This window comes from Haliotis rufescens, unplaced genomic scaffold, assembly GCF_023055435.1.
Source record: "Haliotis rufescens isolate VD_foot unplaced genomic scaffold, xgHalRufe1.0.p SCAF_13, whole genome shotgun sequence".
Lineage (NCBI taxonomy): Eukaryota > Metazoa > Mollusca > Gastropoda > Lepetellida > Haliotidae > Haliotis > Haliotis rufescens.
The window spans coordinates 16,573,340-16,590,930 of NW_025963813.1; the positions used below are offsets into that span (position 1 = coordinate 16,573,340).

At 41.5% G+C, this 17,591-nt stretch overlaps 3 protein-coding genes across 3 annotated transcripts; 2 read left to right on the forward strand and 1 right to left on the reverse strand.

The window, feature by feature from the left end:
- Nucleotides 1–709: 709 nt before the first annotated feature.
- Nucleotides 710–2,197, reverse strand: LOC125378600 (uncharacterized transporter slc-17.2-like). The gene is made up of 2 exons (XM_048394257.1): nucleotides 2,113–2,197; nucleotides 710–1,412 (listed from the first exon to the last, which is right to left on the reverse strand). Exons 1-2 carry the CDS (start codon nucleotides 2,149–2,151, stop codon nucleotides 1,182–1,184), a joined length of 270 nt encoding a protein of 89 aa, XP_048250214.1. The 5' UTR covers nucleotides 2,152–2,197; the 3' UTR covers nucleotides 710–1,181.
- Nucleotides 2,198–5,470: 3,273 nt separating this feature from the next.
- On the forward strand, nucleotides 5,471–11,532 carry LOC124124490. The gene is made up of 3 exons (XM_046487669.2): nucleotides 5,471–5,770; nucleotides 6,924–7,130; nucleotides 9,948–11,532. Exons 1-3 carry the CDS (start codon nucleotides 5,701–5,703, stop codon nucleotides 10,319–10,321), a joined length of 651 nt encoding a protein of 216 aa, XP_046343625.1. The 5' UTR covers nucleotides 5,471–5,700; the 3' UTR covers nucleotides 10,322–11,532.
- A 2,242-nt stretch (nucleotides 11,533–13,774) lies between these two features.
- Nucleotides 13,775–16,644, forward strand: LOC124124489. Its single transcript, XM_046487668.2, has 4 exons — nucleotides 13,775–14,023; nucleotides 14,439–14,861; nucleotides 14,992–15,507; nucleotides 16,341–16,644. The coding sequence occupies exons 2-4, from the start codon at nucleotides 14,456–14,458 to the stop codon at nucleotides 16,352–16,354; spliced, it is 936 nt and encodes a 311-aa protein (XP_046343624.1). The 5' UTR covers nucleotides 13,775–14,023; nucleotides 14,439–14,455; the 3' UTR covers nucleotides 16,355–16,644.
- Nucleotides 16,645–17,591: the final 947 nt, after the last annotated feature.

Sequence of the window (17,591 nt, forward strand, 5' to 3'; positions counted from 1 at the left end):
AAAAAAAGGACAGAAGTACGCAATTAAGGTCAAATATTATGAATAAAGAACTAAATGTTACCACTAAAGGTCAAAATACAAAACAAACAGACGCCGGTTAAACATACAACGTTGAAATAAGTTGTCAAAAGTACGCAATATTAATAGTCAAATGTTACTAAAAGACGTCATATGAAAAGAAAGAACAATGTGTACGAAAGAACGTCCGTGAGCACGAAAGGACGTTTTCAATAAAGAACGCCAGTGAACACAAAGGACGTTGACAATAAAGAACGCCAGATGGCGCTGCAATTTGTAAATCATTCCGAGTTTGATCGGCTTGTTCCTCGAGGTGCCCATTAATGTATTACGTCATTCCTCTTGCACTCACCGTCTGACGTCACTCATATATATATACATGTATATATAATGTATAATGTACCAGCTTACATGTGATGATCGCTCATCGTCCCTCATTCCCTGCCTGGCTCATCTTGACGACTGTCGCCGCTGAGTGAAAATATATTATTACCACTGACGTTTGCTATCACCACAGTATTTTTGCATTTAAAACTGACCACTGCAGTAATTTGTGTTGATTTGTTAACACAGTTAATTTTGTAATACATTTGTTGATTGTTTCGACTTGTTGGTTATTTGTTGGTTCAACACATGGTTTCAATTTGGGAATCGACATAATACTGACATAAAACTTTGTGTCTCCATCATCAAGCAGCAAAAGTTATCCTTTGAGACATTTTTAAAGGTTGTCACCGACATTAGTAAAACAGAAAAAATATATTGCTTATAACAATAACACTCAATAATCCAAATTTGATTGTTTTTATGTCTTCAAGTCAGGTACCTGACTCCATTGATCGATTGAGGCACTAATCAAATATAATGTAATTTCAATTTTGAATGTTATACATTGTACATTTGTTTTACCCACGCATCCACTGTTAAAGAATGATGCATCCCCCCATGTACAATTCAATTAATATTACATACTGTTATGTCCTTCCTTAATATATTATCTATATTCTGTTGAAATGGAATAAAAACTGTTGAAACAAAATTAGGTTACATCTCAAAACATTTCCGATGAGCTATTATTGATTAATGTTGTAGAAAGGGTCTAACTGTGGATGAAGAATGTCCTGGAATATCCTGTTATGTCCAAACCAGAGCTGATTGGACCATCATGTATAGATGGGTTGACATGAATGTATTGTTCTGTTCAGGCCTCCGTTGACAACAGCATCATTGGTCAACCCCCCAGGTACATCCTGCCCCTCCCCCACGTCCACCGTCGCCTGTTCCACGGCCCAGGGCTGCAGCTCCCCCCGGGCCTGGGTGCCAAACACCAGAGTTCCAAGGATACAGAATCCCCCACAGACGTAGAACACGTTCCGCCATTCTTCCTGAGTTTTCTATAAAGGGAGAAAGTCGATGGATCTGTTTTTACGTCATATGGCAGTGTCACACCATATCCGTGCTCACGGCTTCAACAAAGTGGTTAACGTTTAAAATCTACAACTTTCCACCCACGTCAAGCTGATGTTGCTGAAATACTGCTGGGTCGAGCCGTGCACGCGAACGTTGAGCTCGTGAAATCCCACATCTTACAAGGGGCGGTAGGGTAGCCTTGTGGTTAAAGCGTTTGCTCGTCACGCCAAAAATCCGGGTACAATGTGTGAAGCCCATATCTGGTGTCCCCCGCCGTGATATTGCTAAAAGTGGCGTGAAACCATATTCACTCACTCACAGGTTACAAATAACTTATTTTAGGTGGTATATTTGTGTACTGCTTGAGCAATAAACCGGCCGCCATCGAACTTTCAGTATGGTAGCTCGAATGTCGAACAGTGCCAAATTCTGACGTCATGGCATCCACACTGGTCGGCCATGCGATTTGTGCACTGTTTAATTAAAAAACGGCGACTGTCGTGGTCAGTCAGATAGATAGATTATTAAACTTTAAATAATATCAAATTTCCGATTTAATGTACAAGATATGAAAATAACTTAAATAACGTCCACTCGGATAAAGTTTCACCGTGATGCTCACACTAAGGTAACAGAAAAATAATGTGCAAAACTGCGTAAAACCCAACTCACTCACACACTTACATTCGGTGTTAGGATGCCGGCAAGGAGAGGTGCTAACATCCCTGGTGTTGTTGCAACAGTGTTAGAAATACCGAACAATATTCCAGCGTATGTGAAACGAAAAATCGTTGTTTTCAATTTTAATCCATCCTTTCTTTAACGAAGAATTATTATTTTACGGATAGATATGGAAAAGATTGGCACGATATTATTTATGCAAATGTAATGTGGTTATTTCACAATCATGCCTCGGAAATTCAGCCAAAATTTTGCGGTAGTACCGCCGTAAAGAGTTGAGCAGCGGTGTAAGTTAGGCCATGGATTTTTGTGATTTTAAACTGTTTTATTTTTTGTGTGAACAATATAAATACAAGTTCTGTGTGAAAGAGTGCACCAACATTTGTATGCATAGCCAATATCCTTCCACGAAATAATATATTTAATTTTCTCAAGCATTCGTATTGATTTGGTTATTTGGAAAACAATTTAATTTATCAAAATATCATTTTCAAATTGCATGACATATCATAACGAATAGATAAAACAAATATACCTGAATGTTCTCAATCTTCAGTGTTCTCCGTAAGCCTCAATCAACCATCATAGTAAGGGTGAAACGATACCCCGATATTCCGATGCATCGCGATACTTGACCCACGATACGATACACGATAAACGTGGGCCCATTTATCGATACGCCACGATACGGAACGCAAATCTCAAGTACAGCGTTTCCTTGGTATTGTGCCTTTCAATAAACCGCTAACTTGGTTATAGCGCGCTAACGCAAGGCTCCCAAAAACGTACTTACATTTTTAATAAGCTCAGGTTTTACACCGACAGATGTTTTTCCCCATCTCATAAAACATTATCAGCTGATCACCGCAAGCACATAACACCGAAAATACAAGTCAGCAAATCCGAACTGAAGTACGCAATTCAATACCATTATTATACTATCATGTTATTAAAACGTGTTCATTGTATATCTGGTCTTGTGTTTGTAATATATTTTATTAATTTTATTCAAAATTTCATTTAATATTGTTTTTAATTAAATTATGTGAAATCGTGTGTGAAGAGATACAGCAACCACGGTCATATTACCCCTTTTGACGCATTGAAACGAACTTTAGTTGCTAGAGAATGGATACATATATTAAAAATGCCATACTTTGACTCTTTAACAGTCATATTTGTGGCAATTTGGCTAATATATGTCAACATAACGTTATCGCAATCGAAATACATGTAGCACGGGAAGTCCCTAGGGTGACTGGTCAAATTGTTCCATACGTAAAAATATCCTGCAACAGCAATCACCAGTACCAAAATGCTACACTTGTGGTTCTTATAATTATAAATATATAATTGTATAGTAAAATCTGCAACTAAGGTATCACGATATTGGAATAAATTATTCCTGATAAAACAATAATTTCAGATACAATTTATTCGACCATTGCATCAAAATTCTTTGAAGTTGTATCACTGGTGGAGTACATGAATTATTTTCTGGTGTTTGAACTTTGAATTGTTTTGAGGTAAAGTTGAACAACTTCAGTAGTCTTGTTATTATGAAATAATTTTGACTGTTCCAAAATCATGAAAGTTTCAATCTTGACATGCTTTAAGTCTTGTTTTTTTTATCATTGCGTATCGAGATACGTATCGTATCGTGACCAGAATATCGAAATGTGTATCGTATCGTGACCTTCCTGTATCGTTGCAGCCCTACATCATAGTATGGTATGTGTCCTTGGTGGTTTTGGCGACAACGAATTGCGATCAGAGATGGTCCGTCTGTAAGCCTTTGTTGCAACCTCGAGTTGTACCGAGGTGCAGTCCTGTTGTATCACGATGTCAATGTTTCTGACCCAGTTATTATGCCGGAGCATGCTCTGCATGAGTCGCAACATCTTTAGAAGAATTATTCAGAGACAGGTTCGCCATGTTGCAGCCGCATGCTGTCAGTGCGGTCACTTGGACATTCAAAATTGGCTTCTACAGGATATATTGCTTGGGTGATATCAATAATCCTGTGCTACAATCCTTTGCAGACCACTGTGTCGTCACAGGTTGCCATGGCGTCTCAATTAAAGGACATCACTGACATATCTGCCATTGAAGCTGAAGCTGGTGTATTTGTGACAAAAATGATATAGAATGAAATTCCCTATTTTCACTTAACCATATGTTCCCGTGTTTTTCTGGTGAATGATTGACTACCCTTTGCATGCGTTTGTGACAGGTGCCACCTGTGGGGCAGAATACACTCACCTTCACGAACATCTGGCATTATGATTATTTGATCGTGATTCATAAAAACCTGCTCATGATATTAATCAACTCTGTTTTTTGCAGAGAGTTTCAATGAATGTGGAAAGGATTTTGTCGCTTTAATTTACACTCAAGACAGTGATTATTAGTTTTTGCAAACTGAAAAACTTGGAAGAATGTGTTCAGATAATGCTAAACAATCATCATCGTTTAACAATCTTCTAATCCTAAACATATCAAGCCTCGCCCCATCCAGACACAGTGTACTTACTCCGAGCCGACGTGTCCTTGTTTTATCCGAGCGCACGGCAGAGTAATAACAAACTCCATGTTTAAAGATGTTTAGGTATGATGCGGCGGGAATCGAATTAGCCACCTTCCATTCTCCGGACACGCGCTTTATACACTAGATCACAGAGGCGGGCTCGTTCTGAAAAGAATTCATTGAAACTAAAACAGCACAAGCAAGTTATGTTTTTTAAAAACACAGCGCCATTAGTGGTATGCACTTCGCTGTGTAAGTGTGCACAATCTATTACGCGACGTTAAACCCCATATCACCTCACCTCACGCTCTGCGAGAATGACTTAAAGAGGTACTTGTCTCGCCTCATTTGGCAGGCAAGTTTGATTCAAGCCGTTAAAACCCATTTGGTTTACTTTCATATTCATCCATCTGGCAATATCTTACCAGCTGGAGAAACGAAGCTAATTATTGGTTAATTACAACAAGATAAGAAATTAATGATAAATACAATTAAAAATTAAAAATATATTAAATTAATAAATAATAAGGTAAATATTACTCTAATTACATGAAGACCATATTCCTGTTCCACAAGCCATATTTCCGTTTGAGGACATTTCATCCTTTAGGAAGTGCGTTTCTTTTTGAAGTGAGTATGTAAGCTGTTTTGTGAAGTGTAGCTATAGCTGTAGATTAAATACAACTCGAACACACTCAGACGCAGTAAAGTACTACTGTCGAACAATGACGTGACATGCGCCCTTTCCGTCATACCCGCTCCCAGATACCAAACTACGTACACTTCAATACCTTTTGAATTCTTGTTAAGTGACGAAAGTATGAAACACTTTAGGACAGAGGGCTCCACTAGGCGGAGTGTTGTGAGTCAACAGTCAATACTGTATTATATATCCACGTAAATAGCTATATACAGAGCTAGTTTGGGTGTAATGATAAGCTCCGCGGCCGCGCATCGGCTTCCTGGTACGAATAATGCATGCTTGAAGATATTCAATGGAACCAATGCATGAATACGATACTATTGCATAAAACGTGTTAGTTGGAATTGGACTACATTTCAAAATGGCTGTCTCTCTGTATCTGCCTGTTAGTATCGCCCTCGTGGTTTTGACTGTCGCTGTCGGTTACACATGTGAGTCTGTCCTGTTTCTTCTCTGATTTTATGTTGTATTTAATGAAAAGAATTTGAACAATTTCACTGATAATGAATCGCGATTGAATGTACGGCTCCGATGACTTACATAGTCAATCATTCAGTTCACTTTAGATATATTTCCCCATCAGTGAATCGTACACTTTACCGCAGATATATCTTCCTTTTATTTCAGATGTATCGCTTAATCATTCCATCAACTTTGGATCATGAAAATAAAAAATTAAATGAGACAATCCCCCCCCCCCCCACACACACACACACACACCCTCAGCCTCATATTTTTATACAAAATGGCTGTGGCTGTGGTTGTGGTTGTGGTTGTGGCTATGGTTATGGCTATGGCTATGACTATGGCTGTGGCTGTGGTATTGGCTGTGGTTATGTCTATGGTTGTGGTCACGGACATGGTTATGGCTATGGTTATGGCTGTGGTTGTGGTTGTGGCTATGGTTATGGCTATGACTATGGCTGTGGCTGTGGTATTGGCTTATTGGCTGTAGTTATGTCTATGGTTGTGGTCACGGATATGGTTATGGCTGTGGTTGTGGCTATGACTATGGCTGTGGCTGTGGTTGTGGCTATGACTATGGCTGTGGCTGTGGTTATGACTATGGTTGTGGTCACGGCTATAGTTATGGCTGTGGTTGTGGCTATGACTATGGCTGTGGCTGTGGTTATGTTTATGGTTGTGGTCACGGATATGGTTATGGCTGTGGTTGTGGCTATGACTATGGCTGTGGCTGTGGCTGTGGTTATTTTTATGGTTGTGGTCACGGATATGGTTATGGCTGTGGTTGTGGCTATGACTATGGCTGTGGCTGTGGTTGTGGCTATGACTATGGCTGTGGCTGTGGTTATTTTTATGGTTGTGGTCACGGATATGGTTATGGCTGTGGCTGTGTTTATGGCTGTGGCATTGGCTGTGGTTATGTTTATGGTTGTGGTCACGGATATGGTTATGGCTATGGTTGTGACTATGGCTATGGTTATGCCTGTGGTTGTGGCTGTTATTGTGGCTATGGTGAGGGTTAAGGTTCTCCCCTCTTTTTAGTGAATGTTACTTGTACCGACCACGACGGCAAACCTATTGTTTTGATTCAGCCTGTAACTTTTCCTTTTCTTTTTCAAGCTTCCTTAACTTGCTACCAGTGCGCCGATTCAGGGGGAGGAGACGTGGATTGCGGGAATACCTCTGTCCTTCTGAACCTTCCCAAGTCGGAGAAGGTAGTGGAAGATGAGAATGAACCTGAGGAAGATGTACGGATAAACAAGTATCATAAAAACTGCACTCCTTTCATGCAACACATGTGCATGATTGAAACGCACATGTCACAGGGTAAGACTTAATGTGAACGTGACTATACCAACGTACTCTAAACCAATAACGGGATCAGAGAAAATTGATCTGAGTTCAAAACGTGCCCTTGCTTAGTAGGTGAGTTTGGTTTAACGCAACTATAAACAATATGTCAGTTATATCATGCTGTGAAAGCTTGATGTTGGAGGAAAGCCTGAATGTGTCTGGACAGCGAGTTGCGGCGCCGCCCGTGAAGATCCGGGTCTTTAGCAACCCATACATGTCGTGAGAGGCGACTTACGGGATCGGGTTGTCAGGCGCGCTTCGTTGTCATGTAGACATATCCTGACTGCGTAGATAGAGGTTATCACGCGAGTGTGTTTGGGGATAGTAAATTTCCTGCATTAGGAATAAACATTGTATTAAGCGAGCCTTGGCGAGCTAGATACATAGTGTTTATTCCTACAGGATATTTACCATCCCAAAACACACAAGCGTGATAACCTTTTTATCATATAATGTCATTCTTTAATTCTGTGCTTGAAAATCGCTTTCCCTCTCTCACAAACATGACCGAAACATTGCCAGTTTCCTGGAATGTGCGCATTAATATTTATTACGTCACAGGGTAAGTGATGTGTCTGTCAGACAGTGACAGTAGCCAATATAGTTCCAACTGAAATCTGTTTCTTATACAGTGGCGAAGCAACATATACGCAAAACAACAATTGTTTTACTTGCCTTTCGCGGCAATCCATTGGTCTGTCCGCTAAAGTAACTGCCCTTTGTCAAAGGGAAGCTACTCTAACCCTAGTCTATGAGACGTCACGGCCACGGCCAGACGTTGTTGACTGTCTGTCCTGTCATAACGTTAAGAAGTGCAGTCAGATGTATACACAACGACAAAACGAAACATACATATTTCGGCCAAATCCAACTATTTTAATTTGTGGAAAAGGTTTCAGGTCGTAGAGGTCCACAAGCACAAATATGGCTACTGATCCCGCTTGGCTAGGCCTAGTGCCTAGCGCAAAAATGTTTCGAAATTTATATTTCCAAAGTTGCCAAAACCTATAACATACCTCAGCTTCGTCACAGTTAGACACTGATTTTCAGTATATTAGATTTTTTATAATGATAGCAATTATCCCTGTAGTTTAGCCAGATTCCCGATGGTAAATTCTGACTCGATCGCCGAATGACAAGGACGACGCCATGTTTGTTAATAAACACTAAAAGTAGTCCCAACTTGACCTTTGATATTTGCATCTCTATCCGCATATGACCCCAATGGATATCGTTTTTATCCGTTGGCTTTATCCTGCCGAGAAACCTACCCATTACATGATAAATCGTGATATCAGTCACTGGATTATCTGGTCCAGACTCGATAATTTACAGACCGTCGTCATATAGCTGGAATATTGCGGCGTTGAACAACAAATAAACAAAGACTTCCAGCGCCTACTGAAACAGTCGAATCAGACCAAAAACATTGGCCCTAACTTACATTGATGTATGGTTATCTAATAATGCATATTCTCAAGAATAAAGTTTAGTTGTTATTCCAGAGAAGCCTCTATGAAAAGGACAGATTACGAATGTGTGTTTGTTTATTTGTTTGTTGTTTAACGCCGCACTCAGCAATATTCCAGTAATAAAAAGGCGGTTTGCAATTAATCGAGTCTGGACCAGATCATCCAATGATTGGCATCGTTCTACGCAAGTGGGATACGGTGACATGCAACCAACAGAGTCACCGAATCAGACCACACCATCTACTTAGGATGCCGGGGACCTATTTTCTTCCACGGAATTCCCGAGGGTCTGAAGTGATAGATAACCGATGCATTTTTGTGCGATAGAGTTAAAAAATATATATATACCAACTTCAAAGCAGCTTCGTGTTTCCCGTCGTCTGACTTCTGAAATAACCGAATCAGACTACAATCATTTTGGTCATGAGCCTGAACTCTAGATGTATAATTATGTAATAATGAATAGTCATAATTAATTACTGAAGGCACGTGAATCCAAGCTGCCAAAGTCGCAACAATTCTTGTGTACCTTAGGCGTGCCAGAATTTTTTGATCATGTTTGTTTGTTGTAAAAAAATCGAGTCTGGACCAGACAATCCTGTGATTGACATCAAGCATCGTCCAACGCATTTGGGATATGATGATATGCAACCAAGTCAGCAAGCTTCACCATCCGATCCCATCAGTCGCCTCTGACAAGCATAGAAGACCAACTGAAGACCAATTCTAATGGGTTTATACCGGTCTGAATATGGCTTATGGTTGGTCAGGGGGCACGGGTGGCCCAGTCGTCTAAGGCGCCGCAATTCGCTGTGCAGAGTTCCTTCCGTTGGGCACACCAGAAACATATGATTGTGGGTTCGAATCCCGGTTGCCCCGATTATGTTTCTAGGTTTGTAAGCACCATACCTGTGCTCGTGGGTTTCACCGAAGTGGTAAACGTCCGAGACCTGCATCACTTCGGGCTTTCCTCCCACATTAAGCTGACACGCCGTGATATAACTGAAATACTGTTAAAAGCGGCGTTAAACCCAACTCACTCACTATGGTTTGTCAGCACCAACCCATGCTTCCACGTTTCACCAGAGTGTTGAACCTCTAAGACCTGCATCATTCTGAGCTTACACTGGCTTTGAGCCGACATTATGTGGTAAATTGAAATATCGTTATCAGCGGAGTTACACCCAACTCACTCACTCTAAAACACATTTCCCGTCTTACCCTTGCAGGATTCTGGTGTCCCCCGCCGTGATATTGCTGGAATATTGCTAAAAGCGGCGTAAAACCTCACTCACTCACTCACTCACTACCCTTGCAGGTAACGTCCGCAGCTACATCCGTGACTGCAGTGATGGGAAGACCTTCTCCTTCAAGGTGGACAAGTACCCTCTTCTGCAGCACCGTCCGCCCAACAACGAGACTACATGCACCTACGATGTTCAGCCGAATATGCAAATCTGCATCACGCTATGCAACAGCGACCTCTGTAACGGTCCGCAGCCTCTGCCGAAAAAGGACGTCGTATGTCGGAATACTACAGATTTTTATGGTCAAGTCGAGGTTACCTGCGGAGCCTCATCGTTACGTCATGGCATGATGGATGCTTCACTGAACACATTGTTGGATGTGTTGGGAACGAGATACCTGGTACCATTTCTCATCTACAGTTTGGCTGTTTCTCTTGTGATGTAAATGGTGTAGGTAAATTTGGTGGTCCGAGGTCTTCAAGTTACCCCACTGACTACTTGTTTATTCTGACAAAGACCTGGGTGAAAAAGAGGTTTAAAATCGCATTGAAGATAATTTCACTGATATAGCGACGTTAATGTATGTGTGTGTGTGACGGTATGTGTGTATGTATGCCGATTTTATTGTGCTAGCCCACTAAGATACCATGCCGCAGTTTAACATGTGTACTCCATTCAGGCACAGTATACCGACTCCAAGCCGACGAGTCCTTGTTTTAGCCCCTTAATGCCGAGGGCCAGGCAGGGTAAAAACAAGTTCCATCTTTTAATGCTGGTTTAGGATACCAGACCATTGAGACACATATACAAGTCCGCACACTGATGCCCCACCTAGACACAGTATACTGTCTCCATTGTTCCTTGCTGTATCACGTAAATGCTGAGCGTCAGGCAGGGTAACAATAAGTACCATCTTTTAGTGGCCAGGGGATCGACCCTCCAACCTTCCGCTCCTGACAAAGAAACTTCGCGTTCTGAGCAGAGAAGACGTTACAAACCAAAACAATACCTTCCTCTTGTCTTGACGAAAATGAAACTTTTCATTCAACTGTGGACGTGCAAAATGTTCGATTGGCTGCCAAACGATGCCAACTGAAAATCGAAGCACGGGGCGTGTTGTGTGGATCTTTTATTTCAGTCACAAGACAGCCGAACGTAAACGTTTTCGAAATCTGTTTAGATTTTATTTGGCAATTAGAAAACAAATCAACACCACCATAGGGCCTCACTGATTGTACAGTGGACAATTAAGCCTGGACTGCGGCATGACGAACCCTCGCTTAAACTGCCTCTCGATGGATTTTGATTCTGCACTTTGAATTATCCTGGTATCGACATTTCATTAATTCTTTGATTTTGTCGAATTTTTAAAGCTTTTGAGAATATTTGTGGAAACCTGTACACTGTCATTTTAAATTATGTGCACTTTACATCGCAGCTACACATCGTTTTGCCTGATTGTTACAAATGAAATTAGCGCAATGATATTATTTCACATTTGTAATTTGACCAAGCCCTTATATTCACATTAGGCACGGGTGGCCAAGGCGCCGCGATTCGCTGTGCAGAGTTGCGTCCCTTGGGCACGCCAGAAACCTATGATCGTGGGTTCGAATCCCGGTTCGCCCCGATTATGTTTCTAGGTTTGTCAGCACCATACCCGTGCTCATGGGTTTCACCGAAGTTATAACGTCTGAGACCTGCATCACTTCGGGCTTACTGTTAACTGGAATACTGTTCAAAGCGGCGTTAAACCCAACACACTCACTCACTATATTCGCATTACTAGCTGTCGGTTAACAAAACTTGTTGGTACTAAATCCCAACTGAAACATTTTGTTCAGCTCTTTGGCATCCAGTGAAGCAAACATGCGTAACCGTTTTACGCCACAATCAAGTATTAGGTATCATAACGGTGACAAGTGAAAGTGAGATGCAGTTGAATGAAGCGTTTTCCCTTATCTGATTGTACCACTAGATGGAATTCATCTGAAAGATGTACACCTGGAAATATTTAAAGAATGACAGATAAATCCTTAAAAGTGGCAAACTACGAATTGTTTTTTTTTGTTTTTTAGAAAAACACATATTTCGGAATACATCTTCATAATACAAGAAAAAATGCAGAATGTCACAAACATTAACTGTGCATACCAATATATATAACTAAATAAATTTAATATTATTAATAAAACATAGTTTACTTATATGTATGACACGTTGCAAAAAATGAGTGCGTACCATCTTGGGCTTCGAACTGATTTCACCTGGCAGGCGTGTTAGAGGAGGATTTCCAAAATGTTTCGTTTATACGTCGTGGGTGTGATGGAGGAGGCGTCGATCGGAGGGAGGGGTGGGGGTCGGGGTTGGGGTTGGGGCACAAATGAAAAGGTCGGATCGGACGCCGCAATTCCTACCATACCCGTGGCCTTGGGTGTCACCACAGGCCAAAGTGCTGGACGCCTAAGAGCTGCACACATGAGATGTTGTCAGAGCTGCGCGCATACCGTCGTGCTGTGACAGGGATAACAATGGCATATACAGTGGTTTTTCTGCCTTAGTGAAAAAAATGGTTAACGAAAGGCTCGTTCAGAGCCGCAGATTAAGATACTGGAACGTGTTTTGCACAACTTGTGGATGGAAAATAAAATTACCTGAATATTTAGAAACAATGTCTGTGGACCTCGTGATCACGCGCTCTTTGATCGGGAAAAGAGTGAGTGAGTGAGTGAGTGAGTGAGTGAGTGAGTGGGCGTCGTCAAACCAATATTTCGCTATATATTAAACTTATTTTAAGTTCAATAATAAACGCGACAGAACCCTTTCCATATTCATAAGAGATATCTACTAAAAGCAGAGTCGATTGTACGAATCCGACTGTATCATGATGGTGTGTCTGCGTATCAAATGGTGGTGGTACCAGGTGTTCGCGAAAATGTGAGTCTACCCTGCCCCTACTGCTACTTTAAAGATAAAGGGACAAGCACCTGTGCCCGCGAAGATCCCGTAGAATAGGTCTTCAGCAACCCATGCTTGTCTTTAGAGGCGACTAACGGGATCGGGTGGTCAGGCTCGCTGACTTGGTTGATACATGTAATCGTATCCAAATTGCGTGGTTCTATACTCAAGATTGTCTTGTCCAGACTCGATTATTTACAGACCGCCGTCATATAGCTGGAATATTGCTGAGTGCGGCGTTAAACAACAATCAAACAAACAAACATAACGAAATATGCCATTTTTCAACACCGCTGATCATTAAAAATTGTTTAACATGATTAACACAACGCTTTGCTCCCCAAGCATTTACATTAGCTGGAATATTGCTGAGTGCGGCGTTAAACAACAATCAAAAAAACAAACATAACGAAATATGCCATTTTTCAACACCGCTGTTCATTAAAAATTGTTTAACATGATTAACACAACGCTTTGCTCCCAAAGCATTTACATTAGCTGGAATATTGCTGAGTGCGGCGTGAAAAAAACAAACAAAAGCAAACGTCACATTGAAAGAAGTTGAAATCCACAAGTCAAACCTGTCCTTACTGGTACTACAGGTCATAAGGGGTAGGTAATGGGATTTTGAGAACGGAGACTGGATATTTTTTTATCTAAAGGGTCAAAAACCAGATATTGGCAAACACCAGACCCCCCACCCCCACCCCCCACCCCCCGCCTCCACTCACACACACCCAAACAAGGCTGTTATTCAACATGGTTGAAGACCAAGCGTCCGTGACCGTACAGCCCAGAACAATGACTACACTCTGATTCACACATTGCCCACCTACCACATACCTGTTGACAATGTCACAAACGTTAATGAACAATTGCAAATTAACACGCTTTATGCGGCCATTCATTGTGTCCCGTTACCTTAGCCTTGGAGCGGTTGTGACGGGTTCATAATTAACAATTGCTTCACATTCTACTCAATCCGATTGGATCCCGCTAATCCCTTTACAAATGACATGGCTAATTTTGTACTAATCCGACTACTCTAGATACTGTATAGTTTCTATTGAATTCCACTTGCACGTTACTCCCTCGTAAGTGGTTTTGTTGACATCACATGTTGTATATAAGAGCAGAGCGATGTTCTGTCTCCGTGTCAGTCCAAGCGGCTTCAGGTAACGACAAGAAGGTAAGTGTAGCGGGATCTATCAATCTATCTGTGAAAACATCGGGTGGAGCTCAACTTTATTTTGGTAGTGTACAATTAAGAAGTACTTTATGACTGTAAATATTAAGGCTCTTGGATATCCATTGCTTGTGCGGCGTCATTAACTGAAACTGTACATAGTATATGTCGTTGCAATGGCCACTGAGCCCATTTTAGTCATCTCTTTAGACAGAAAAGATTGATTGGAGTCACTTCTAACCCGGATCTCCACATGGTACCACATTATTGGCTTATATTCATTCAGTGTTATAAAAAAATTAGTCAATACTGATCGCATACGTATCCAATTACCTCATGTACATATTGCATTAATCTTATTATTTGGCGCCTCTGAGCAAAGCAGTTATGCTTACTGATCAAAACTTTTAACTGCCAGTACTCGAGTCCTCCACGATGAAGCTGTTCCTCTGTCTGGTCCTCCTGCCTGTGCTGGTCCTCGCCGCACCGTCCCTGAAGATGGAGCTCCTGGAGGAGCTGCTGAAGAGGCTGGAGAGGAGGCAGCTCGGGGACACGACACCTGTCACCGAGGACATGACACCTGTCACCAAGGACATGACACCTGTAAGCGAAGGTACAACGCCTCTCAGCGAGGGTACAACCTCTCTGACCGAGATGGACACCTCTTCAGACGACCATACGGAATCGACAACTGCAGAAGAAATGGACACTTCACCATCGGTCACCTACGACATGACATCCGATACCATTCAAAGCGACATGACGACACCTTTATATGACATATCCTCTTCACCGACAACGCCTAACGACGCCAGGGATATGACAACTCCATCTGCTTCAGGTAGGTGATTCATATACGGCCAAATATATATTCTTGTCTTCATGTCATGTCAGAAGTGTTTCATCTCCCTATTAATTTCAAGACGAAGCTAAATCAATACAGTTTTTCATTTCTAAATCGGTCTTTTCAGACATGGGACCAAGAGAATACATGAGGCAAGCTACAGAAGGCGTGTGTATGCTACTGGCTTTCGTGAAAGGACAAGAGAGGCTTTTGGAAATGTTTGGCAATCATGGAGGTTCACCTATGATGGCTGGTCTCATGGGAGGATTACCGCCACAGTCCCGTGCAATTGGGGGGCTACCGAACATGATTGGTCCCATGGGAGATCTGCCTAAACAGTCCGGTTCTATGGGAGGTATGCGTAAACAGTCCGGTTCTATGGGAGGTATGCGTAAACAGTTTGGTTCTATGGGAGGTATGCGTAAACAGTTTGGTTCTATGGAAGGGATGCGTAAACAGTCCGGTTCTATGGGAGGTATGCGTAAACAGCCCGGTTCTGTGGAAGGGTTACCTAAACGTCCCACTGAAGACTCTTTCCCCTGGGAGGAGGCTGAACAGAAGCTACAGGACCTCTGCGATCTCGTCAACAGCTACAGCTCCGAACCTCTGAAGCTGGCGCAGACCCTGGTTGAACAGATGGGAGGTCAGTATAAATTATATGATGATCTTATTATTGTGACACGACATCTACTCTGACTTATCATTGAATGCACAGTACCTTAATATAACTGAATTTATTTATCTTGCATTACATTTGACCCCGTGGTCTAAGTCGACGTAGGATTATGATTTTTGGTTTATCAACACCATATCCGTGATCTTGGGTTCTATCAACCAGTAATCGTCAGCGATCTGTGTCACTTCAATACATAATATAACTGAAATACTATTCATTAGTATTAAACCCAACTCACCTCACTCACACACATTTTGTACACTCATATTTCTGCATTAGGGGGCACAGGTGGCCCAGTCGTCTGAGGCGCCGCGATTCGCTGTGCAGAGTTGCGTCCCTTGGACACGCCAGAAATCTATGATTTTGGAGTCAAAACCCGGTTCGCCCCGATTATGTTTCTAGGTTTGTCAGCACCCTACCCATGCTCGTGGGTTTCACCGAAGTGGTAAACGTCTAAAACCTGCATCACTTCGGGCTTTCCTCCCACATTAAGCTGACACGCCGCGATATAACTGGAATAATGTTAAAGCGGCGTTAACCTCATCTCACTCACTCAAATCGAGTCCGTTTTTACCAGTAAATGACTCATAATTTACACAGGTTTTAAATGGCAACTTAAAGCTAGATCTGCATGTGTCATTGACTCTTTATTGCATATATCAATGAATATTCATTCGTGTCTGGCGTACCGCTTATGATTAGCAAACTGAGGCTGAATTTACGGTAAATGACGTTTCCCCTGACATCTGTTTCAAAACCCGCGTGACACAAATGTTAATGTGTTATTCGTTTTTTTTCAGCTCACAAAGGTTGATAGATTGTCTCTTGAGCCGACTCATTAACTCCTCCAGCCTCACCCAGACCGATGGACAACCCGCTCATTCACGAACAGTGTCGCTTCTGACGCCAGTCAGATCACCTGATCCTATGATACAAAACCATGTAACTATTGCAATGATAGTTGCTAAAAGGCATTATAAGTATTATATTCTAATCGAAGAGATTACTATTTTTATCATTACATGAATTTCTTATTATCTTCACGTTGATCATAACCGATATTGTTCTATATTTAATACAAATAAACCACGATTGTTGTTTGTACTTGGGTCTTGTTTGTCTTCACTACTGCCATTACAATGCCAACATACCAATTGAGAAATGTGTCCAAGCGCTGATGATCTAACAATTCGGGGTCTTGTCATCAAGATTCAAGTGAGTGAGTGAGTATGGTTTTACGCCGCTTTTAGCAATAATCCAGCAATATCACGGCGGGGGACACCAGAAATGGGCTTCACACATTGTACACATGTAGGGAATCGAACCTGGGTTTTCGGCGTGACGAGCGAACGCTTTAACCACTAGGCTACCCGACCGCCCCTCATCAAGATACAAGATACGCTTAATATATTTCACGTCGGTTTTCACAGGCAAATCATAACATTAGCTCTGTAGAGCTACTATGCTAACAACAGGTTAAGTGAATACAAAATATAAGCAAGGATACATGTTCGTGTACATACATATGTTTGATAATAAATCGCTTGTTCGAGCTTTACGTAAATTCGGAGTGTCATTACACCTTTTCAATGTGTATATTAGACATTGATGTCCAAAACGAGAAGTTGCAAAGGGTATCTGTAAAAACTGCCATTTAGGCGAAATTGAGGTTTAATTTCATGTTTTATTAGCGTGTGATAAGTATGAACATCTAAGAGAAGCGTTTATTCCGAAGGTTAACAATAGGCGTAAAAAACAAGATGTTAATGATCAGTCTTATAAAATCAAACAACTCTGCTGTTATCCGTTCACTCACATATGTCTATATCATGTATATCACGTGACTGAACAAATGAAACTAAAATGTTAAAAGTACAGAGGGCCATGCTGCCATAAATACCGAACAACATGTCTCTCTGTGTCCACCTCTGTATCTTATCCTTACTTCGTACTCCATCTTCTAAATGCCTATCAAAGAAGTTAAAAAGGATATTTATAACAGAGATGACTCAATGTACACGGGAAGCTAAAACATATCTACAGTAAAATAC

What these genes read in the sequence shown, in the direction of transcription:
- LOC124124490 (XM_046487669.2), top strand. Translation starts at nt 5,701, where the DNA reads ATGGCTGTCTCTCTGTATCTGCCTGTTAGTATCGCCCTCGTGGTTTTG. An exon ending in TGTCGCTGTCGGTTACACAT is followed by an intron (nt 5,771 to 6,923) that starts GTGAGTCTGTCC and finishes TTCTTTTTCAAG; the next exon opens with CTTCCTTAACTTGCTACCAG. An exon ending in TGAAACGCACATGTCACAGG is followed by an intron (nt 7,131 to 9,947) that starts GTAAGACTTAAT and finishes CTACCCTTGCAG; the next exon opens with GTAACGTCCGCAGCTACATC.
- LOC124124489 (XM_046487668.2), top strand. Translation starts at nt 14,456, where the DNA reads ATGAAGCTGTTCCTCTGTCTGGTCCTCCTGCCTGTGCTGGTCCTCGCC. An exon ending in GACAACTCCATCTGCTTCAG is followed by an intron (nt 14,862 to 14,991) that starts GTAGGTGATTCA and finishes CGGTCTTTTCAG; the next exon opens with ACATGGGACCAAGAGAATAC.
- LOC125378600 (XM_048394257.1), bottom strand. Translation starts at nt 2,151, where the DNA reads ATGTTAGCACCTCTCCTTGCCGGCATCCTAACACCGAAT. An exon ending in CCGGCATCCTAACACCGAAT is followed by an intron (nt 1,413 to 2,112) that starts GTAAGTGTGTGA and finishes CTCCCTTTATAG; the next exon opens with AAAACTCAGGAAGAATGGCG.